Source organism: Amblyomma americanum, chromosome 1 (genome assembly GCF_052857255.1).
Source record: "Amblyomma americanum isolate KBUSLIRL-KWMA chromosome 1, ASM5285725v1, whole genome shotgun sequence".
Taxonomy (NCBI): domain Eukaryota; kingdom Metazoa; phylum Arthropoda; class Arachnida; order Ixodida; family Ixodidae; genus Amblyomma; species Amblyomma americanum.
This window is the reverse complement of record NC_135497.1, coordinates 160,759,967-160,784,907: the sequence shown is the minus strand read 5'-3', so window position 1 is coordinate 160,784,907 and position 24,941 is coordinate 160,759,967. Positions and strand designations below refer to the sequence as shown.

The window sequence follows — 24,941 nt, the reverse complement described above, 5'->3', positions numbered from 1 at the left end:
GGCCGCTTGGGAGCCATCCAACTCACTCGACTGCAACGAGACGTCTGACGAAGTAGCGTCGCCGCGCGTGCCGCTGACGCGCGCACTGGCTCCATCTGGAGCACGAGTGACGTTACTGTTGCTACGCGCAGCAATTTGAGATTCTCGTTGGCAGTGTTACCTGCCGCGGTGGCTCAGTGGTTAGGGCGCTCGACTACTGATTCTGAGTTCCCGGGTTCGAACCCGACCGCGGCAGCTGCGTTTTTATGGAGGAAAAACGCTAAGGCGCCCGTGTGCTGTGCGATGTCAGTGCACGTTAAAGATCCCCAGGTGGTCTAAATTATTCCGGAGCCCTCCACTACGGCACCTCTTCTTCCTTTCTTCTTTCACTCCCTCATTTATCCCTTCCCTTACGGTGCGGTTCAGGTGTCCAACGATATATGAGACAGATACTGCGCCATTTCCTTTTCCCCCAAAACCAATTATTATTATTATTGTTGGCAGTGGAAAGGGGGACACAGCGCGTGCATTTCCGGGTTCGAACCCGACCGCGGCACTGCGTTTCGATGGAGGCGAAACGCTAAGGCGCCCGTGTGCCGTGTGATGTCAGCGCACGTTAAAGATCCCCAAGTGGTCGAAACTCTTCCGGAGCCCTCCACCATGGCACCTCTTTCTTCCTTTGTTCTTTCATTCCCTCCTTTTTACCTTCCCTTACGGCGCGGTTGCGGTGTCCGTCTATATGTGAGACAGATACTGCGCCATTTTCTTTCCCCCAAAACCAATTTTCACTTTCATTTTTCCGCTTGTGGTACATATTTGACACAGGCTGCGGCTTACTGCAGGCGCCGAAATGGAAATGAAAATTCGTTTAGAGAAAAGGAAACCGCGCGATAACTGTCTCACATATGTCGGTGAACACCCGAACCACGCCGGAAAGGTTACGAGTCGTTAGCTGAAGGTCGTTCACGGTTATTCTCTGGCCTACTCGAAGACTGCTTTACCTAGCGTAGTGAAGCTTTTCGCTTCAAAAAATTCGGTGCGGTTTAACTATACATAATTTTCACGGACGTCACATACGAGGGCTTCTGGGATACGTGTCGCCATCTTTAGCTACTGAGCGGAACGGCCGGCGCAGAGCGCCATGCCAAGCAAACCAACAGGGGACGCGGTCCGTCCGTGCGTTCGTATTTCTGATTCTGCGCGGTGTCATCATGCCGATGTGTGCCACGTTCGGCTGCGGAAGCAGAAGCAAGTCTTCTGCGCAGAAAACAAACACCCAGCCGGGTGTTGGACTTCACTGTTTACCGAAACTGATTAGCTGGCAGTGCGAGCGCACGAAGCTCCTTTCGGAGAAGCGCCGAAGCCTTTGGCTCGCACGTATCAACCGGAAAGGATTGAAAAACCTGGCCAACGTTCGCGTATGCGGTCGGAAGTTTATCACAGGTAAGAAAAAGTAAACTTTATTGATTGTCATAAGCCTACATACGGTCGCTGTCGGAGATGTTTGCCGCGACAGCTGCAGCTGGTAATGAACTGTGGTACACGAGCCTCGCCGTCGCCTATGTGTTTGCTGAGACGGTGTTCTTCGTAGCAAAATGAGTCAATGCGTGTAACATTGTGCGCACGGCACCAACATTAAATTTTCCAGGAAGACCTTCAGGCCTTATGGATGACGCGAACACGGACTGGGTGCCAACGCAGCACCTGGGTTACGGGCCCGGCGAAAGACCAGCTGTTGGCATGTCCGCCCGTTTTGCACGGACGAAGGCGCGGCAGAAGAAAGCAGCCGCTAAAGCTATCGCCGATGCAGCGACGCGCCAGTCATCGGAGGACGAATGCACTGCAGAGGTGACGCCTGTAGATGACCCGCCGCACGAAAGCTGCAGCTTGCGCCTGGAGTCGAGAGCAGGTCGGTGTTAACACACAAAACACAACTTTCTCATAAGTGAGATACTACAATTTGTGTAACCTGTAGAGCTAATGATAATAATTTTACTTCCCATGTTGCAGAGATAGCAGTACAGACTGACATGGCTATACAAGACATCCAAGCTGTTGAGGACGAAAACAACCGACTTGCTGCAGAGCTGCGTGCCACAACGGCAGAAAAAAACAAGCTAGAGATGTCGGAGTCATCATTTCATGTTGACGACGCTAAGGTTACGTTTTATACGGGATTGAATAGCTTTCCCATGCTGTTTGCTATTTGCGAGCTTGTGGAATGTCATGTAAAGCACACTGCACAAAATGGCCTTGGAAAGTTTGAGGAATTTGTTGTGTTCCCAATGAAGCTTAAGTGGAATTTCCCTGTGCAAGGTCTTGCATACCGTTTCTGTGTTTAAGACTCGACAGTGAGCAGAATTTTCGACAAATTGCTGCACGCAGCGTTTCGGCGTTTGAAATCGCAAATTATATGGACTTCGAGACAGGAGATTCAAAAGACTCTGCCACAGGCATTCCTCGATTATTTTGGGTCAAAGGTGGCAGTCGTAATAGACTGTTTTGAAATCAGGATTGAAAGGCCATCATCACTTGAGGCAAGGGGTGAGGCGTGGTCCAACTACAAGGGCAGCAATACCTCAATGTATCTTATTGGAATTTGCCCACAAGGAGTGATACCCTTCATTTCAGAAGGCTGGGGTGGCAGGACAGGCGACAAACACATCACTGAAAACTGTGGCATTTTATATATTTTAACACAAGGTGACGTTGTCCTTGCAGACACAGGTTCTGATACAGCCGATACTTTAGGTCTCTACTGCGCTAAACTGCACATTCCTGCCTTCACTAAAGGCAAAAGGCAGCTTACTGCTTTAGAAGTGGAAACGACCAGACGGCTTGCCAATGTACGAATTCATGTTGAACGGGTGATTGGTCTGGTACGGAATAAGTACACTATCATGAAGGCTGTACGGACTAATTGTGGCATGCAAGCAGGGACATAGGTACTCTCCCCTAGACAAAATTGTGTTGGTGGGCTGTGCCCTCACAAATATCTGCCCATCCATAGTACCTGCAAACCAGCAAGCATACGCATGAATTTTTGAAACTACGGATAGTCTGCTTACATGCTTTTATAGCCTGTGTCTGCGTTAATGTTGCGGTTACTGCTGTTTGAGTGCCTATGTTTAATCGTGTAGCCGTTGACAATGCCTTGCTCATGAAGCCATGCAGTGTGCTTGTAAGCTTACGTGAAAAACATTTTCATGAAGTGTGGCTACATGAGTGCTTAAACTGGAGACATATGTTCTTCTATATGCTCAAAATTGTCGCGTAGTGGTGACGGCAGTCGAAGCAGGGATGAAGACGGACGAAAGGGTCTTCTAAAAGAAAACTGTTTATTGGGCTGACTTGCACCCAAAATGGACTGAATCACTCGGCGGCGGCGAAGCGGCAAGCGTGCCCGGCGGTCGTCGAACAGAATGCCCGCCGCTGTCGGCCGTGCTCAATTTAAAGCTGATAGCGAACTTTCGAGATAAAGCGTGCAAAGTTACTAGAACATTGCGGAACAACGTAGAATCAGCTCTTCCTGGCTGCGATCAATCGAGATAAATCTAGTCGCGTCTTGTGTCGCAAAGAAAGCGATAAGGTGGTGTGGCGGCAGATTTGTAAAACGAACAAACACTGCAAATATTCGCGGCATTACTCCCCTCTCAAAGAAGCATCGACCCGATGCATTAAAAGAAATAATGCGACTAGTAAGAGAATAAAAAAACGGATTTTGCGAAAATAGAGCATGGAAATGCAGCGGCCTTTAGCGCGCATGATACGGCTTCAGACGGACTACATGGACCACTTCTGGTCGTACGCGGCGTCGCTGGGATGCAGTCATTGCGTCAGGGATTACTTCATAATCCAGTTCACCTAGCCGACGAAGAACTTTATACGGGCCGAAATAGCGGCGCAAAAGCTTTTCACTCAATCCACGGCGGCGAATGGGCGTCCACACCCAGACTTGGTCTCCTGGCTTGTATTCCGCGGTGCTTCTTCGTAGGGTGTAGCGTCTGGCGTCGGACCGCTGCTGATCTTTGATCCGTGCAAGCCTTCGAGCTTCTTCTGCGCGTTGAAGGTAGGCGGCAAGGTCAACGTTCCCTTCTTCTGTCACGTTGGGCAGCATGGCGTCTAGCGTGGTCATGGCCTCCCTGCCATGGACGAGTCTAAAAGGCGTCATCTGGGTGGTCTTCTGCACTGCGGTGTTGTAGGCGAAGGCGACGTAAGGCAGGATGACATCCCAGGTTTTGTGTTCCGCATCGACATACATAGCGAGCATATCGGCGATGGTTTTGTTCAGGCGCTCGGTCAGTCCGTTGGTCTGCGGATGGTATGCAGTTGTCCTCCGGTGGCTGGTTTGGCTGTAGCGCAGGATGGCTTGCGTTAGTTCCGCCGTGAATGCTGTTCCTCTGTCCGTAATGAGCACATCGGGGGCGCCGTGTCGAAGAATTAGTTGCAACAGGGCAGAAAGTAGAGCTAGTTAGTACACGTTCATTATGAAAAAACCTGGCGCTATCACACGACGACACAGCGCTGTGTCCCCTCTGTGTCGTCGTGTGATAGCGCCAGGTTTTTTAATAATGAGTGTCGAAGAATGCCTGGCGCTTGTGTGTGTTTGTACTCTCCTGCTGTCCTGTCACTTGATATGCGCCATTATTCCGTTAAGCTCCACAAAAAATTTGGCGACTTCTGCTGCTGTTCCGTTCGGTAAGGCTTTCGCCTCGGCGTAGCGGGTCAGGTAGTCGGTCGCTATGATGATCCACTTATTTCCAGATGTTGACGTTGGAAAAGGGCCAAGCAAGTCCATGTCGATCTGCTGAAAGGCCCTTGAGGGAGGTTCAGTGGGGTTCAGAAATCCTGCTGGTCCTGTGGGAGGAGTCTTTCGTCGCTGACAATCTCGGCAGGTTTTCACATAGTGTGCGACATCGGCAGATTGTCGGGGCCAGTAATACTTGTCTTGAATGCGGCGGAGCGTGCGAGTAAACCCGAGATGTCCAGCTGTCGGCTCGTCGTGTGAAGCCTGTAGAACTTCTTCGCGGAGACAGGTAGGTACAACAAGGAGGTAGGCTGTTTTTCTCGCTGTAAAGTTCTTCTTCACAAGGACCTCATTCTGCACACAGAAGGAAGACAGTCCTCGCTTGAATGAAGCGGGGGGTGAAGAAACCTTGCCTTCCAGGTACTCGATGAGGCCTTTTAGGTCGGGGTCTGAGCGTTGCTGCTGAGCAAAAGAGCTGGAGCTGATGGGTCCCAGGAAGGCGTCCTCATCGTCGTCCGGCGGCGGTGCATCTACAGGGGCTCGTGAGAGGCAATCGGCGTCAGAGTGCTTGCGTCCGGACTTGTAAACGACGGTGACGTCAAACTCCTGGAGACGCAGACTCCATCGAGCGAGTCGGCCAGAGGGGTCCTTCAAATTGGCAAGCCAGCAGAGCGCGTGGTGGTCGCTGACCACCTTGAACGGTCGTCCGTAAAGGTAGGGGCGGAATTTCGACGTAGCCCAGATGATGGCAAGGCACTCCTTCTCACTTGTCGAATAGTTAGCCTCGGCCTTGGAAAGGGAACGGCTAGCGTATGCGCTGACCTTCTCCAGCCTGTCACTTTTTTGAACGAGGACGGCGCCTAGTCCCACGCTGCTTGCGTCGGTATGAACTTCAGTATCGGCGTTTTCATCAAAATGCGCAAGGATCGGTGGGGACTGTAAACGACGCTGAAGTTCCTTGAAGGCTTCTGCCTGTGGCGCTTCCCATTTAAACGGCACGTCTGCCTTCGTCAGTTGGGTCAGGGGCTCGGCGATGCGCGAAAAGTTTTTCACAAATCGTCGGTAGTATGCGCACCGTCCGAGAAATCTGCACACTGCTTTCTTATCGGCCGGCGGTGGAAACTGTTCAATAGCAGCTGTTTTCTGCGGGTCTGGGCGTACTTCCTCCTTGCTAACAATGTTGCCTAGAAACTGCAGCTTTTCGTAGGCTAAGAGGCATTTCTCTGCTTTCAAGGTTAGGCCAGACGACTTGACTGCGTCTAGTACTGTTCGAAGTCTTTTGAGGTGCTCTTCGAAGTTCGAGGCGAAGACAACGACGTCATCTAAATATACCAGACAAATTTGCCTCTTCAGGCCTGCCAGCACTGTATCCATTACTCGCTGAAACGTTGCTGGTGCGGAACAGAGACCAAATGGCATCACCTTGAACTCAAACAGCCCATCCGGAGTGATGAATGCTGTCTTCTCGCGATCTCTTTCGTCGACCTCAATTTGCCAGTAGCCGCTCTTGAGGTCCATCGATGAGAAATATGTGGCGTTGCAGAGACGGTCCAGTGTGTCGTCGATGCGGGGGAGGGGGTAGACGTCCTTTGTTATGTTGTTCAAGCGGCGGTAATCCACGCAGATTCGAAGTGCGCCGTCTTTCTTTCTCACTAGAACAACCGGTGCCGCCCATGGGCTGTTTGAATGCTGGACAACGTCGTCTCGAAGCATTTCTTCGACTTCGTCCCGGATGGCTTGTCGTTCTCGCGGTGACACACGGTAGGGGCTTTGACGGAGAGGTCGGACCTGTTGATCCGTTATAATGCGATGCTTGGCAATTGGCGTCTGTCGCACCTTCGGCGATGTCGAAAAACACTCACTGTAGCTTTGAAGCAGATTGCGGATCTGGTCTTGTCTGTTCCGGTGCAGGGCTGGGTTGATGTCGAAAGTGGGCGAGTTCTCTTGGTCAGGCGAATCTTCTGCGGAGGGGTCGGAGAGGGCGAAGGAGTCTCGTACGTCAGATATTTCGTCGAAAAAAGCAATCGTCGGTCCTCTGTTAATGTACCATATTCTTCACTGAAGTTAGTCAGCAGTACTTCGGCATGGCCATTGCGGAAATGTGCGATGCCTCTTGAGATGCTGATTCCTCGGTCTAGAAGCAACTGCATGTTCCCCTCGATGATGCCTTCAGCGTTAATGGCTTTCGGTAATGGCTGACGGACGAGGCTGCCAAAGAGTTGTTCTTTTACGCCGCGTATTAAAAACTGAACTTCCTTTTCCTCGGTCATCCCGGGGTCGGCGCGGCGAAATAGGCGCTTCATCTCCTCGACGTAACCGCGTACGGGCTCATTCGGAACCTGGATCCTGGACTCGAGGAGTCATTCGGCTCTTTCTTTCCTCACGACACTGGTGAATACCTTCAATAGTTCTCTCTTGAATAGCTCCCATGTCGTAAGGGACGACTCGTAGTTTTCGTACCACGTGCGTGCGGAGCCATCCAATGAGAAGAACACGAGTCCAATTTTTTCCACATCATCCGACTTGTTGAGTGACGCCACGCGCTCAAATTGATCCAACCATTCTTCAGGGTGTTCGCCTAGGGATCTATTGAAAGTTGGCGGCACCCGCGGCTGCTGTATTATGATCGGTGTCGACATCTTCGGCGAGGTTGCGGTGCTCGTAGCAGCGTCTTTTAGCTTTCTGGTGCGGTCCGGCAGTTTCCCGAACTCAGGCTCCTCTCCCTGGAGACGTCGGCTGGCTCGCTGAGCTGCTGGCTCGTCCTCGGGTGCGAATCGCCGAGGGCTGGCTTCACGACTTGAAGGGGGCGTCCGGAACATGGAAGGCTACCCAGCACCTCCACTAGATGTCACGTAGCGGTGACGGCAGTCGAAGCAGCGATGAAGACGGACGAAAGGGTCTTCTAAAAGAAAACTGTTTATCGGGCTGGCTTGCACCCAAAATGGACTGAATCACTCGGCGGTGGCGAAGCGACAAGCGTGCTCGGCGGTCGTTGAACAGAATTCCCACCGCTGTCGGCCGTGCTCAATTGAAAGCTGATAGCGAACTTTCGAGATAAAGCGTGAAAAGTTACTAGAACATCCCGGAACAACGTAGAATCAGCTCTGCCTGGCCGCGATCAATCGAGATAAATCTAGTCGCGTCTTGCGTCGCAAAGAAAGCGATAAGGTGGTGTGGCGGCAGATTTGAAAAACGAAGAAAAACTGCAAATATTCGCGGCTGGATGGATGGATGGATGGATGGATGGATGGATGGATGGATGGATGGATACGGCTGAACCCTTTACATAGGGCGGTGGCTCAAGCCACCTAGCCATGTCTTGTGAAATTTTACTCCTGTCTTGCTTTTAGCCACCAATCAGATAACCTTCGCTTGGTTACTTCTAACCTCTTAAAATCCACTTTCCCTTCACTATCCCTAAACCCCAATGCCTTGGGTAAGTCAGCCCCGCTGCCTTCCACTGTAGGGTGAAGCCCTTTACAGAAAAGTATCAAGTGTTCAGCCGTTTCCTCCTCCTCTCCGCACGCAATGCACAAAGTGTCTATCTCCTGGTACCTGACTCTATACTTCTTAGTCCGCAAAACTCCAGTCCTGGCCTCAAACAACAAAGAACTTCCCCTACAATTATCATAGATATTTTCTTTGACAATTTCCTGTTTAAAGGTCCGGTATGTTTCTAGTGCCGATTTCGTCAGCATCCCTGTTTTCCACAAAGCTCTCTCTGTACCTTTAACCTTTTTCTTAACCGATAATTGCTGATTTGCCCCCTTACTGCTGTCCAGATATTTGCTTGTCAATTTTCTAGTTCGCTTTCTCCATTTCGTGTCAACATTCTTTATATACAGGTATCTGAAAACTTTCCTAGCCCACCGCTTTTCCTCCATCCTTCTCAATCGTTCCTCAAATGCTATCTTACTGCTAGCCTCTCTGCTCTCGAAAGACGCCCATCCCATATCACCCTGTACCCCCTGATTTGGTGTATTGCCATGTGCTCCCAAAGCTAACCTCCCTACTCCCCGTTGCCTAATTTCCAGCCTTGCTTGAACATCTGGCCTCATACACAGGACCGCATTTCCGAAGGTCAGGCTAGGGACCATCACCCCTTTCCAGATCCCTCTTACCACCTCATACCTATTGTAATTCCACAGTGCCCTATTTTTCATGACAGCTGCATTCCTACTAGCTTTATTCATTACATATTTTTCATGCTCTGTCAGATACTCAACACTGTTATTTATCCACACCCCAAGATACTTGTACTCATTCACTACCTTTAGCACGAACTCCTGTATTCTATGCTCGCCGCCCTCTTCATTAAATGTCATGACTGCAGATTTTTCCTTACTATACTTGAAGCCTAATCTATCTCCCTCTGTACTGCATATGTCTAACAACTTCTGCAGGTCTTCCTTGTTGTCAGCCATTATCACTATATCGTCCGCATATATTAGTCCCGGTAATGTCTGTTTAATCAATTCCCCTTGCTTGAAAAAAGATAGGTTGAAACCTAGTCCGCTCCCCTCTAGCTTGGCCTCCAAACCTTGCAGGTACAACATGAACAACAAAGGGGACAGAGGACATCCTTGTCTAAGCCCCCGCTGTATCTCTACAGGCCCTGATACATTTTTTTCCCATTTTATGAGCACTCTGTTACCTCTATATATATCTTTTAAAAGATTAATTACTCCATTTTCCGCATCCAATGTGCCCAATATGTCCCACAAATGCTCCTGAGTAACGTTGTCATAGGCTCCCCTAATATCCAGAAATGCTAGCAATAAGGGCCTATGTTCCTTTTCCGCAATTTCTATACACTGTGTCAATGAAAATAGATTGTCCTCCAACCTCCTTTGTTTCCGGAACCCATTCTGTAGTTCCCCTAGCACCCCCTCGTTCTCCACCCAAGCCTGCAGTCTATCCTTTAGAATTTGCATCACCACCCTGTAAACCACAGACGTCACTGTTATGGGGCGATAGTTACTTACGTCTGCTTTGTCCCCCTTTCCCTTATATATCATGTTCATTCTACTTAATCGCCATTCATCGGGGACTTTCTCATCCACTATCATTTTGTTCACTACCTGTATTAATGTTTGCTTGGATTTTGGTCCTAACTTCTTTATCAACATAATCGGGATACCATCTGGTCCTGTTGATGTGCCACTAGGAACCTTCTTCTCTGCCCTTTCCCACTCTCCTTGCTCAAGTGAAGCTATTGCTGTAACCGGTCTATCCTCCTTCGATAAATTATGTACCACGTGCTTTGCTGAAAATTTTTCCGTCATCCTTGTTCCTATGTGTTTTATTGCTTCATCCCCTTCTAGTCGAATACCCTCATCTGTAACAATAAACCTTTGTTCTAGCCTAGTTTTATTACTCATTGCATTTAGATGTTTCCAGAATTTTTGGGCTGCTTTTCTATCCTTTTTATTTACTTTTGACATCCATTGGGCACCTTTTCTTCTAATTTTCTCATTAATCAAATAGGATGCGTCCCTTCTACACTTTATGAAGGTATCCCATTTTCTGTCTACTTCGGGTTTTGGTTCCCCCCTCTTCTTGGAATATCTGTGTTCCCTGGATGCTTCCTTGCGCTTTTCTATTGCCCTCTTGACCTCCTCATCCCACCAACTCTTGGGTTTGCATCTTTTCCCTTTTAGCTTTACTCCCACCTTAGCTAGCTCTAGCTCCAGTAATCGAGTTAATTTGGTATAAGTCCATTCTGTTTCACTATCCTCAAAAATTACTTTCTCGATTTGTTTGGCTGCTACTTCCAATTGCTTTTCTGAGTAAAAATTTTCCCCTGATTGTTTATCTTGATTCAGTCCTACATTGCTTTTTCTTCTGAAGCTCAACTTGATACGCTTGTGGTCACTACCTAGACTTCTGGAACCATCTTCATCTATGCTCATTACCCCTAATCTGTTATACATCCTCTGTGACATTAGTGCATAATCTATCGTCGAGTGCAGACTCCCCGCCTCCCATGTTATGAGCCCTTCACACTTCTCGGTGCTGTTGCATACAACTAAATCATGCCTGTCACACATGTCCTGCAGCATGCTTCCTGTCGAATCCGTGTACCCATCCAGGTCTTCTATGTGTGCATTCATGTCGCCTAATATAATTATCTCGCCCTGTCCTCCTAGCTCATCAATGTCACTTGCAATACATTCTAACATTTTCCTGTTTTCCTCTTTGGCATTAACCCCTGTCCAAAGGTATACAAAGCCAAGGAGTGTTTGCTTGCCTGCCACTGTTCCTTTTAGCCATAAATGTTCCCTGCATCCCAGTCTAACCCTTTGAAAATTCATACTTTTATGAATGAATGCCCCAATTCCACCTCCCTTTCTGCTGCCCTCTGTTCTATTGCAATATTCCCATGCGTAGTCTGGGTTACAGGGTGGTTGCTCCATGTCTCTAAGATGTGTTTCCGCTAAACCATATACCATTAATTCCTCCTGTCTTAACTGTTCTTCTATTTCCTCCCATTTCAGTCTATTCCTGCCACCTTGCATGTTAATGAAACCTATATCTGAATTAACTTGGCCCTGGCGCTTGCGTCTCTTTCTTCCCCTATGGTTCCATTGTCCGTTTGATCTTAATTCTTCCTTCTCTACACTGGTTCCTTCAGAGCTCTGGGTCCCCCCAAAAAAGCTGTTGCCTGGCGACCTATCCTACTACCCACCTTCTTGCCAGTGGCACCACCGTAGTGGATGCCATCCTGTGCAAAAGGGTGGGGCCTAACCTCGTACACTTCCCTGTTGACCTCCATCACCTCGTATCTTAGTCGTCGACTCAATAGCCTAATTACCCGATTAGTCTCCACGACCCTCCTTTCCGTTTCGCGAGCCTGCCTCTGGACCTCTGGGATTGTGCATATGGTCACATGCACACTCTCAGAGGCCTCTCTAAGCCTACGCATCCCCACCTCCAACTGCGTCTCAAGATTCTGGCTCCTCCCCTGCAGTACATCATTGAGACCAGCATGGATGACCACAAGGTGTTCGCCATCCATGCTACCCACCACCACCTCCCGGGCTCTGGCCATTGCATCCACCATGCAATATCAAATGCAAACGCCTTCACAGTGAACCAGCAAGTTTTCTTCCTCTTTTAAATTAAGTGTGCCTTCATAAAAAGCACAAAACCGGCTTAACGTTTCTGGTATTCTCTCTTCAACAATGGCAGAATGCAAGTTTCCAGCACCAATTGGTTTGCACTGCTTGTGAACTTAGCTGTTTTCACTTCTGGTGCGTTGACGTAGCAACTCATAAGAACAGCTGTATGTTAATATTGCATTTTTGGCCATTGTAGACTGAAAATGGTCACCTACATAGTGCTCTAAATCAGACATATGTATTTTGTTATTATTGCATGCATTCCTTGAATTCTCATTAGTGATTCTGTTTATGTAGATGTGTACCCATTTTATTTATTTACTAAATGTGGGCTGAAAATGGCCATCTTTATAGTGCTCTAAATGAGGCACATGTCTACTGTTTTGTGACTACTGCATGCCTTGCGTTTGAAGTCTCATCAGTGCTTCTCTGTGTACATGTGAACCCATTGGAAAGGGGTAAAATTTTGTTACCTTTGTTTTCTAGTTGAAGTCAAAGCACGGAACAAGCTGACCTAGTAATTATGAATCTAGTCTGATAAGTGTTTGCTGCATACATATCAATCAATATGTTCAATGCAGTGTTTTCATTGATCTTTGTTATGAACTACTGTGAATTAACTAACTGAATTTAGGCGCTTTTGACCAGGAGGAGATGTACAAAAAGAGGCCAAGTGGTACCATGCTTATTTGGCTTGTTTAGGTGTTTTTGGCTGCAATGCATGGTATGTTACATGAGGCTATACTTGAAGTATATGCTATGTTTATTAACAATACATTACGGCAGGCGTAAAGCTCTGCAGCTGGAAACATTACAGAAACAAGGCAAACAGCTCACTTCAAGACATTCTTTCCTGTGGAACAATCTTGGCAGAACCATTTTTTACCCTTAGGGGCTCGCTTAATCCCCAAGAAACTGTAATGAGGCCACCCATAGCTAGCTGCACTGTGGGCCATCACAAGCAAGCATATTCCCTGCTTCTGGACCTTGTCAGTAGCATAATATGTTGGCGTCAGCTGTTGGCTTTCTTGTTATCCTTTTTGAGAAGTGTTGAGCGAAAAGTTCTGACAGGATTGCACGAGTAAGAAAATCTAATGCTGTTGGCACAATATTCTGAAAAAACGCGTCTACTCTCTCCACCCTTTCTATAAATACTGACAATGGAGTCCATACAACAAAATCACAGTATGGAACGCCGCACACAGCCATCTGCGTTTGCACTTGAAAACAAATAAGAGTGCTCTCGCTTTAAACGCAGGCAGGCATCAGTTTCCTCAAAGCAGAAGTTGCGGTCCTTCACAGCTTCTAGTATCGTACAGTTTCAGAGTGAAAAGGGACATTTCACTTCCACAATGCCCCTTCCGCAGCATGTACAAGAGACAGAACTGTCTGTACTAGCTGCCATATACGGGCACTTCACACTTAAACTCCAGTCTTTTTATGGGTGAAATCTGTGTGGTTCTTTATCATTTCCTCGGCGTAGCATGCGATTGGAGCAGCCTCGTGTTGTAATCTCCATGCTGTGGCTGGAGTGGAAAAATTGTGTTGCTCTGGATAGCATATTTTTTTAGTAAAATCATTGATGGTTCATGCACACTTGTGAAGCGTACATTCCTCATGACTGAAGCAGTGACCCTGCCTGCACGATAAGCGTACCATTTTGCACACTTCGATTGCTCCCGCGTGCATTCCTCAACACTCTTCATCATTTCTTTGCTGATCGAAAGTTCGGCAACAGTTTTCTCAGCACGGCAGATGAGTGTAGGCAGGTGTTCCGGCTGTGTTTCTAAGCATAACAAATCACGAAGGAGAAGAGGTTCTCTTCTGCACAGTGGCTCAAATATGGCGCTGTACTGTGGGTGCAGCATGAAGAATGCTGGTGTAGCACCAGCATCCGCAGGTTTACTGTGAAATGCCTTCAGCTCTTCTTCTGTTGGGGGTGGCACAGGTGGCAATGCTTGTGCTGGGTCTTCAGGTACGTGCTAAACGCCTGGCTTAAGGTGAATACTATCTATATGCTGTTCCTTTTTCTTTTATGATGAAAAGTCAATGTCTCTGATCCTCTTATTGCCAGCCCCAGAGCTGTGCGCAAGAAGGCACATGTTTTTTATATCCGTGCACACTCGTGAGTCTCTGAGACGTACTGCCGTCTCAACAGTGAACAATGTAGCACCCATGTGAGAGCAGGCTTCGCCTGCACCTGCCATGGAAGTGCAGTGCACTGTCACGATGGCTCCGTCAGGTTCAGCCAGAACCCACACCTTCAGTGGTGCCTCCCTTAGCCTTTGTGAATGGATGGCCTGAGAAAAAATGACCGTAATTAGGTGTTGACAGCAATCTACATCCTTCGTAAGAAGTCACTGATCTGAGGATTGCTAGTACGATTGTGGCTCCGGCAGCCGCATTTCGATTGGAACAAAATGCAGAAACATTCTATCGCCCGAAAAAGTTAACGGGATGCGTGTCCTCGGGGAAAAAATACTGGATACCACTGCCTCGCGACCGAGTTGCCTGGTAATGTTACCAGCTGATGAAGCATGCGCGTTCATACACTCTCTCGGACATTTCAGGTCAGTGGCATGGCTGACTACGGCATGACTAGTTGCCCAGATGCAGCATGAGCACGTCAAACACCCAACTACGAATTTCATCGATAATTTAAGGCTACAGTGCATTCCAGCATTTCATCTGAGGCTGTAAACGTATGCCGATAGCTCCATTTCTTTCAGTTGCAATCATTTTGCACTCGCACGTACCCTACATGCAAGAACTTGTATCTGCCAATCGAAACAAAGCGACCGCACAGTATAATGCGTGCTGCGGGCGGCACGTAAGCCACAAATATTAGAGTACAAATCGATATTTTAAATACCCGGACACACAAACGCGCGCTTCCGCGCCTACATGCTTCGACGTTAAGGAACCTCCCCTCGCTCAGAACGACGACACGCTTCGATGACACTCGCATGGCAGTCACACTTTTTACCCGTCCACTGGTGATGTAATTATGGGCCTCAAGAGACTTGTATGCCTTCATCTGCTCAAGAGACACGTAGCTAGCTGATAACACTAGGTAATTGATAATATCAACGTGCGTCGTGCTTGGCAGCATGTCGGCATCGGGAGCGGAGTCCGTCCACACGCGTAGTGCGTAGGGGTCCACGCCGCCGCACATTTCCACCTTGGATTCGTACCGAGCCCGCGTAGGCCCCACAAGCTCGTCGAAATAGGAGCGGCAAAACTCATGCAGGTCGGCGTTTGCCATCGTCTTGCGTGGAACAGAGCAGCGAACGAACGCGCAGGCGCCGCGAGCCCAGCCAGTCTACTGAGCCGGAGTACCCGGGTTCGAACCCAGCCGCGGCGGCCGCGTTTCGGTGGAGGTGAAGCGCAATCGAGGGCACTTAGGTCTGCTTATGGGGAGGAATGCGAAAACATGTGTTTTGAAGAAAGGAAAGGGCGCAGTAGATCTCGGATCTCGACATCTCGGTGGACACCTCAACCCCGCGAAAGCATCACCTCTGGCGGCTGAGTTTTTGTGGAGGAAAAACGTTAAGGCGCCCGCGTGCTGTGCGATGTCACTGCACGGTAAAGATCCCCAGGTGGTTGAAATTATCCCGGAGCCCTCCACTACGGCACCTCTTTCTTCCTTTCTTCTTTCACTCCCTCCTTTCCCCCTTCCCTTACGGCGCGGTTCAGGTGTCCGCCGATATATGAGACAGATACTGCGCGAGTTCCTTCCCCCAAAAATTATTATTATTATTATTATTATTACTATTATTATTATTATTATTATTATTATTATTATTATTATTATTTTCTCTGGGAAGGTCAAATTTAGCGACAAGCGAAGAGTGGTTTTACCTAGCATAGTGAAGCTTTCGCTTCGAAAGATAACGTAACTAGAGGAGGCTAGGCTGAAACTGGCCTCAGGAAGTACGTTACGACTACGAAAACTGCTTAGTTTTTTGTCCAAACAACAGAGGACTTCAAGCGGGAAAATAAATGTTCTTATTCGAGCGTACAAACTTCTTGGTGCTACGGATGATCGATGTGCGCAAAACATTAGACAATTCACGTACACAAGAGAAACACAAGGACAGGTGTACGTGGATTGTCTGATGTTTTGCGCACATCGATCATCTGTACTGTTATCATGCACCAACTAGGCCCAACAGAAGTGTTATTGAAGTTCTTGGTGCTAACAACGCCACTGATTTAACTTATGCAGGGTACAACAATAACTGATGGGCACGTTGGTCTGACATGATTTCCAGTGAAACAGCGCAACGGCACAAGGCCAGAGGACAAGAAAGGACGATACACAGCGCTAACTAACAACAGAATGTTTTATTCAGTGAGCCATGCTTATAAAGGCGCTAGGGACACTGAAAAAACAGAAAAACAGAAAAAAAACACACAGAACCGTGACAGATATCCCTCCAACCAGGCACGTATATGATAACACAAGGCTAACACGTGTGCAAAAATTCATGTTCTTTCTGCAAGATAGCGACAGAAGGGGTGCTTACGCACCTCTGACCCATCTTCAAGATCTCAGACGCTTCGATAAGTTCTCTAGTCAGCTGATCTTTGTGTCTATCAACAATTCTGCTTTTGTCATACAGAGGCTGGCACGAACAATCACGACAGTGAACACCAATGTGGCGGGCAGCGTTTTTGACATCATTTTTGTGCTCCCTCAGCCTATCGTTCAAACAACGACCAGTTTGTCCAACATATGCACCACCACAACTCAAAGGGATCGAATAAACCAGATTCTCTACGCACTTCACAAATTTTACCTCATGCTTTTTTGTGCAGATGGGTTCACCTTCATTTGACTTTTTGGGGCCATTTACACGCGCGCACAGACTTATCAATTTCACAGGAGCTGAAAAGACAACATCTACTCCGGCTCTCTTACCAATTCTTTTCAAATTATGCGATACAATATGAATGTATGGTATCACAGACACATTTTTTCTTCTGGTACTATGGTCGACAGCGGCAGAAAGTTTTAACTTTTTCAGCATCCCCTCCGCTACAGCTGCTAAGACGTTGAGGGGGTATCCTGCAGTAACGAGCCTCTGAACCTGATAATAAAAACTATTGGCAGTCCTGTGGGTGCAAGAATTTTTCATGGCGTCTTGCTTCAGTAACGCCATGAAAAAATCTTGCACCCACAGGACTGCCAATAGTTTTTATTATCAGGTTCAGAGGGTCGTTACTGCAGGATACCCCCTCAACCTCTTAGCAGCTGTAGCGGAGGGGATGCTTAAAAAGTTAAAACTTTCTGCCGCTGTCGACCATAGTACCAGAAGAAAAAATGTGTCTGTGATACCCTACATTCATGTTGTATCGCATAATTTGAAAAGAATTGGTAAGAGAGCCGGAGTACATGTTGTCTTTTCAGCTCCTGTGAAATTGAGAAGTCTGTGCGCGCGTGTAAATGGCCCCAAAAAGTCAAATGAAGGTGAACCCATCTGCACAAAAAAGCATGAGGTAAAATTTGTGAAGTGCGTAGAGAATCTGGTTTATTCGATCCCTTTGAGTTGTGGTGGTGCATATGTTGGACAAACTGGTCGTTGTTAGAACGATAGGCTGAGGGAGCACAAAAATGATGTCAAAAACGCTGCCCGCCACATTGGTGTTCACTGTCGTGATTGTTCGTGCCAGCCTCTGCATGACAAAAGCAGAATTGTTGATAGACACAAAGATCAGCTGACTAGAGAACTTATCGAAGCGTCTGAGATCTTGAAGATGGGTCAGAGGTGCGTAAGCACCCCTTCTGTAGCTATCTTGCAGAAAGAACATGAATTTTTGCACACGTGTTAGCCTTGTGTTATCATATACGTGCCTGGTTGGAGGGATATCTGTCACGGTTCTGTGTGTGTTTTTTCTGTTTTTCTGTTTTTTCAGTGTCCCTAGCGCCTTTATAAGCATGGCTCACTGAATAAAACATTCTGTTGTTAGTCAGCGCTGTGTATCGTCCTTTCTTGTCCTCTGGCCTTGTGCCGTTGCGCTGTTTCACTGGAAATCATTATACAGGGTGTGCAGGCTAAATTTAGCCACGGGTTAAAAGATAAGATATTTCAGCTAGGCCAGGGAAACCACTTACATACAGCTACCAGCAGGCTTGCGCATCTAGGCAACTTTTTGTACTGCTATTAATTAAGCATTAATTAAGATAATTTTTCTAAACGCGTATATATTGACTTTAGACAGCAGATGTAAATCACAAAGTTGGAGAGCACTTTCAGAAACCCCCATTACATTTATTTGCGATAGAGAAAGCCTCACGTGTATGTTTTTTGCGAGCTCCAAAGAAAGCCCGCGAAGTACAGAAAAAAATCACGTGACTAGCGCATTCGCGCGCCAGGATTTAGAGCAACACAATAGTGGCGCGCGAATGCGCTAGTCACGTGATTTTTTTTTTTGGAGCTCGGAAAAAAGATACACGTGAGGCTTTCTTTATCGCAAATAAATAGAACGGTGTTTTGTGAAGGTGGTCTCTAACTTTGCTATTCGCATTCACTGTGAATAGCAAAAATCTTAATTGCTAATTAATTAATTGCAAAACAAAAATTGCCTATCATGCGCAAGTCGGTTGATATAGGTGTATGAAAGTGGTTTCCCTGGCCTACCTCAAATATTTTATCCTATATCCGTTAGCTAAAGTTAGCCTGGACAGCCCGTGTATCGGCGCAGTGAAGTTGAGCTCTGCGTGTTTTACCGAGCTCTTGGTGAGATTCGCTCTGCGTTGAATTTCCTATACCGGTTCCTCGCGCTGTAGAAAACTGCCTTTTCCGGCTCTCAGCGAATTCCTCGTATGACCTTGTGGCTTTAAGTAGCTCGTCAACGCTTGCATAGCTCCGGTCTCGCAGTGCGAAGCTCATTTTTGTTTACCACAAGCACCTGATGGTTTCGGCGATGACTTCCGTAATTCCCAACTTTAATTTAGTGCACAACCTTTCTTGTTCACGCACATACTTGAGGACATCTTCGTCGCGACGCTGTACCCGCTCTGCCATTTTTCTCCACAAATCAGGAATGATTTCCGTGATGACAGACGCAGATTTGAAGGAAGCGGCGAATTGTTGCCAGGTCGCGAAACATCCAGTTGCTGATGTGAGCCATTCTTCGAACCTTTTAGATTCAATTGGGTAACAGACAACTTTTGTTGATCTGACCAGTTAGCCTGGTCAGCGACCTGCGTGAATTCTGACAGCCATTCTTCTGCCGCAACATGGGTGTCATATCCTGCGAATTCGCGAATTGCGTTTGACGGGTCAGGACTCACTCTATTGGTTGGCGGCGCGGTTTGCGTAGCCGTCCGCTCCATCAATGCGTGTCACGGTCGAGAATGCCTGGGTGAGCTGCCCCAGGATAGCATCGCTCGTCCTCGGGTCGGGCTGCGTTATATGTAGGTGGTGGCAGCGTTGGTGGCGGTGATGCCGCTGCGCCGAGATCTTCCCTTTCAGCCTGAATTCTGGTCAATTGGTACAGCGCATCGTCGAGCTGTTGGTGCGTCCGCTGTCTCCAAGCTGGTGAGCATCACCTTGTGGTCCGGATGCACTGCATGACACGTCCTCCTCGCGACGCGCGTCTGAGCTACTCGCCTGGTTTTACAGGGGTTCGCCGTTAGAACACATTCCAGCGGCTTCACAGGCTTGTCGAGTTAACCCCACTTCTGAGTGTAGAAATTTTGAGGGCGCTGAAATCGCGAAATAGCTATGGAGAGAATAAATGCATGCACACGTGAGGGGGGGGGGGGGGGTGCCTTCGAGCAGATCCGCCGCGGAGCAGCCTCGTCAACTCAATGTACGAATGCGCTCCGTGAACACAAGCTTTGCTCTCATAGGCATGAAAACTCATATAAAGCAAGCGGGAATGCCCGCTGCGGCGGAATTAACGCAGCACGCAAACAGGCGAGTCCACATTCACGGGAGGTAGTCGGCGGAGGGGTGTCCGCGGTGCGCGGCTCGCGGGTTCTTCGAAACGTCGGGTCGCCGCTGTTATATATACTCGGCGATCTCTTCCGCAATGGCTTTGACCCCACTGGTCGTCTCTTGAAAACATTAGCTGAAAAAAAATCAAGGCTGGAGTTGACTTCTCTGCGCTCTTGCCTTAATACGTGCGCATTTCTTTCAGGACTACTTCAGGCCCCATACTATTGAGCAATGCAAAGCAATACAAGGCAGTATCGCAACAGCGAATAGAGTCCTGTAGACGGGACTAGGAACGGAGTGAAATTATAAATATTAACTGCCAGCTTGCAAGAAGAAGAAGGGATACGCGTCTGCAGCTACAGAGTTGCGTCGCTGCCGACGGTTCAAAGTGAAGATGCTCGCTCGTTTTTAAGTCCAGATCACGGAGTAAGACTATTTTAGGTGTTTACACTGACCGCACGCCGCAGCGGAGAGCGCGCACAGATTATGTTCGCCCTCTAGTACACGCGCCGACCTCTGCGGTGCGGGGGCTCTGTGGAGCAGTGGTCATTAAAGGGCTTCTGTAAAGAGCTTCACCCTACAGTGGAAAGCAGCGCGGCGGATTTACCCAAGGCATTGGGGTTTAAGGACAAGGAAGGGAAAGTAGATTTTAAGCGGGTTGAAGTAACCAAGCGAAGATTATCTGATTGTTGGCTAAAATCAAGACAAGAGTAAAATTTCATAAGGCATGGCTAGGTGGCTTGAGCCACCGCCCGATTTAAAGGGTTCAGCCTTATCCATCCATTAGTGTTACTGTATATGTTCCCACGGGGAGCATATGCTACCTGCGGGAGCATATAGGGGAACACTAGTTGCCATTAGAGTCCCTAGTGGCCATTTGCTTGCGGAGCGGCGGACGCGACCAAGCGGTTTGCACGGCTGTCGGTGCCGTTTTAGACTGTGTTTGTGGGTGTTTTGCACTGCCAGAGAGCATCACAAGGTGTGGAAGCTAGGTTCTTGGCTTCCATGTTGTGGTAGGCACAGTGCACACGAACTAAGTTTGCTAGAAGTACCTTTCTGTGTCGCGGTCTTGGACCAGCCGCAGTGATCGCTGTGCAAACGCGCGTGAGGGCGCGGGTCGACGCCGTGGAAGGTCGTCGTGGTTTATTCAGTAGTGGCTGATATGTGTATGTCGTTGCTGTGGCACACCCGAGGGGTCCAGCCGGGTCCAGAAGCCGACTAGACGCGATTATGGGTAGGCAGTGCTTCGTACCCAAATGCAAATCGCCCTACCAGAGCTTTCCGGACCAAGTGTCATGTTTCAAAGCTCCGTCGGATTCTGCTCGCCTAGAACTTTGGCGCCAGGCAGTCCCTAGAGTAGATAGGATAGTGCAACCCAGCGAACACGTCTGCGCGAAGCACTTTCCCGAGCATACGATATAAAGTCGTTCTACGCCGAGTGCAATGGCAAGGCACATTTAAATGCACGTAAGAAACCAGTGGTGTCGGCGAATGGTGTGCCCAGAATTTTTCCTGAGTGTCCAAAATATCTAGCAAAATAGACAAGTTCAATAAAGCTTCCTACTAGAAAACGACACTCTACAGCCACGTGTGCCAAGCACCCAAGCAAGCGGCCCGCACCCGGCGCTGTCGCACTGCCCTCGGGGCCGCCCTGTTGTGAACAAAAAGACGCCGTTCCATCATCGAGCCCTCGCAAGAAACTGCGCACAGATGACTGGAGTACATCATGCGATCAACAAACATGCTCTGCTCGCACCATGAAACTTGGAGGCGCCTCCTCATTCAAGTAGAAGCTCCGTATTCATCGGCATTAATGGTGCTAAGGTTTATCCTCTTGTGCACTGGTCCGGGTACTTAACATTCTGTAGGTGCTCTGCGTTTCCTGTACTTACCATGGCAGCGGATAAATTAATTTCGGTCGGCGATCTCGTGGCAAGTTCCCACCCGCTGTAAATTTTGGTGCCACAAAACATGGTAAGACGTGTCGGTAACATTTATAGCAAATATGCAGCTGCATAATTTGCAGGACCCTGGAACTATGGATGGAGAATTTCGTGGCCCGGCATTGTTGAGGCCAACAAGTGGCCAACCGCTCTCAGCCGACATCCCAGACTAGTTAGAGTGGCGCAAGTATGGTGCACGCCAGTCTTGCCTCGAGGGAGACAGCAGCCCAGCATTAGCTTGGCAGGAGAAAGGGAATTCCACTAACCATTTTCGGGTCGCGTAGCTAAGAGTGCACTGCACTAGCCCTTAAAACGTCGCAAATGCACACTTGGTTTTCTCTCGGTCCCTGTGCTTTTTCAGTGGAGGCGTTAATTCCGTAACGCAGCACCGGAGCGCGGGTTCTGTTCCTGGCTGCGGAGGCAATATTTCTGATGCAGACGAAATGCGGAAACGCCCTTGAGGTTTCTCTGCACATTAAAGAACCCCAGTTGGCCGAAGTTAACCATGCTCTCTGCACGGCGGACGTCATATCTTACAGCGTCGGCGCATTACACTGCTCAAGCAATGTCTGAACGTATCCGTACACTCCTTGGCCCAAATCCTGGAACATGCGCGTTGCGGCCGAACTTTTATATTTAAGAGTCGGTATCGTTGACTATATGCTATAAGCATTCGTGCGGATGAACGACAAAACTTTGCAGTGAACGCATATTCGATTACGAGCTTGGAAGGGTCGCTGGGCAGCGCCCTCGATCGGTGCTGTTCCACCCATCCATGCAGTTCCAGCAAGTAAAACACCAAGTCGCCCAAAATTATCCGGTGTCGACAGCAGCTTAAATCGTTTTGTGGCTTGCCACACTTAAAAAGCGCACGTGTGTACACACCGCGGCACCGAACGATCGCGTGAGGGCGTGTCCGCACTCTTCCAAAAATCCGACGAGCGAAGCGGATTCGGCCGCTTTTGAGCGGCGCGGCGAGGCCGATCGGTCGGGGTCCGATTTTCGCCGCCGGAAAAAATCCGCGGCGACAAACCTGGCGGCGCTCTTCGAAGCAAGACCCCTCGCCTCGGAATGGATTCGTCGTTGTTGATGCCTTTTGCAGCGCGTTCACTGGCCATAATTGGGGAACCGCTCTGACGCTTCTTCTCACCTCCCCTATAGTAGCAGCCGAGTGACGATTCTGTCGCTACATGTCAAGCAGATGGCGCCACTAGGCTGGGTTTATCGTCGCGAGTCTGTCTGCAAAAGAAGGAGTGTGCCTGCAGTTAATATACACTCGCGGACAGAAAAATTAGAGATCACTGCTGCAACCCGCATTGGAGTAATGCGAAAGCACTGACGCCTCCTCGGCACTCGTAGCCTCTCTTTGATTCTCTTTGCCTCTCTTTAGATGTGGTCTGGACGTTGAAGCTGCACTATGCGATGGCACAGGCGGCTTAAACATGATGCCACACACTCACACGACGCGCGATTAAGCTCCACGGAATCAACTCAGGCGCACACAGCATCTGCACGCGGCAGCGGCGAGAGAGCGACTGCCGTACAAGCGCGGAAGGGGCCGTACACTCATTTCAAATTTTTTTGGTGCGCCGTCGCTCCGTGTGTCTCACGTGATCATGACGTCACTTCGGCAAACCGCCAATGGCGCAAGAGCGACATGTTGAGGCGGATGAGCCGTATACTTGATCATTTCACGTTTATCGTGGCATCGTCCGCGCCGCACCGTTACACTATTGATTTCCCTTAATTCATGATTAATTCACCTTAATTCACCATTAACACCCCTATTCCCCGTTAACACCGCTAATTCACAACTAATCAATCATTAATTCACTTTAATCTGCCTAATTAAAGCGTAACACTTTTCATTGTTACTTAATTGAGCTTGATTAACGGCGCATTTTCCCTCGTTTCAAGAATTAATGAATGAACTTTACTTCCATCATCATGGGGCCTCACGGTAGGGGCGCAGCAATCAGGAAGGAGAAGTGTGCCTCCCAGCCGGCGCTCAGCACCGGAGACCGCGGAGACAGTTGTGACATTCCGTGTGTGCTACGAGGATCCACGTTCGACGGCGCGGCGTAGACGGAGACCCGTGACAGCGGCATCATCAATTACCCAGCCATGCTCTTTGAGTGACGACCAGAAAAACCGGTCCCGCCGCCGCCCCGGGGAAACAGGCTTTATCCTCCCCAATTTCCGGTTACATTCCAGGACAAGGGAGCTGTCAGCGGGCCAGAGCGCGCCGTACCACAGCCGACGCTATGCGAAACCGCGAAGACGATATTCTTTCCCTCCCCCCCCTTTGTCGTGGGCTATCGCCGGGAAGGCACCCACAGCTTCCCAGAAGGGCCGCGACGGACACCTGTCATGGCGGACAGGCAGTACTCGCCAAGAATGTGGAAAGACAGGCGCTAGTGAATTAGCTCCGAAGAGAGAGCCTGTGTATACTCTCACTTGAGAGAGAGTGGTGGCGTTTTTGTTGTTTATTTAGTTTGTATTGTTAACAGACTCTGGGTTCGAGGCTAAGCCCAACCCAAAGGGGTGGTCCCCATCTCGCATGTTATTTTGGATTGGAGAATTGATGCTTTGGGCGGGCCACTGGAAATGACCGCCCTTAGTCCTTTGTTAATCAAGTGCTTAAAAGCACATGTAAACGGATGCAGTCCAGTCTGAGCTGGGGCTCCATGCTTAGCATGTAATGTGATGCTACTTAGGCACTAACCTGCCCGGTCGATGAGTAAAGTAGTGCAAAGTTTGTTCTGTTGTAAAATTATGCTCTGCTGTCATCATCTACAAGCTCGCCTCCTGTTCATCTTCCAAGCCGAACGACACTAGAGGAAGGGTTTGTGAACCATCCTCGAAGAAACGGACGACTATTGAAATTCTACTGCAAGCACGCTCAGGACGACATCGTTCGCCAAGAGGGCCTTCAGCGCCGAAGCCCGTCGGCGTGCAGCTTCTGCCAGCAACCGCTCGAGCCCAACTCCGGAGCCACTCCATCGCCCCCATGAAGTCGTCGGCACGTAAGCTCGGACGCCCCAGCCTCTGATGTATAATCTTAATCATGTGTAATTATTGAATATACCTGTTTGTTTAAACTGAGCCATACGGTGTCTCTTTGCCTCTCCGTCCCGTGTGGACCTGCGCATTATGGGGGTCATCACACTGGTGTCAGAAGTGGGGTCTCAAAAGCAAATGT

The 24,941-nt window shown here is 48.8% G+C and overlaps 1 protein-coding gene across 1 annotated transcript in view; it reads left to right on the top strand.

Moving 5' to 3' along the window:
- Nucleotides 1–1,644: 1,644 nt before the first annotated feature.
- The window catches only part of LOC144114503 (uncharacterized), a 74,946-nt gene continuing 51,649 nt past the window's right edge, over nucleotides 1,645–24,941 (top strand). The window contains exon 1 of the mRNA XM_077648294.1: nucleotides 1,645–1,888. Coding sequence (XP_077504420.1) covers nucleotides 1,645–1,888 — 244 coding nt within the window. The remainder of the gene's footprint in view (nucleotides 1,889–24,941) is intronic.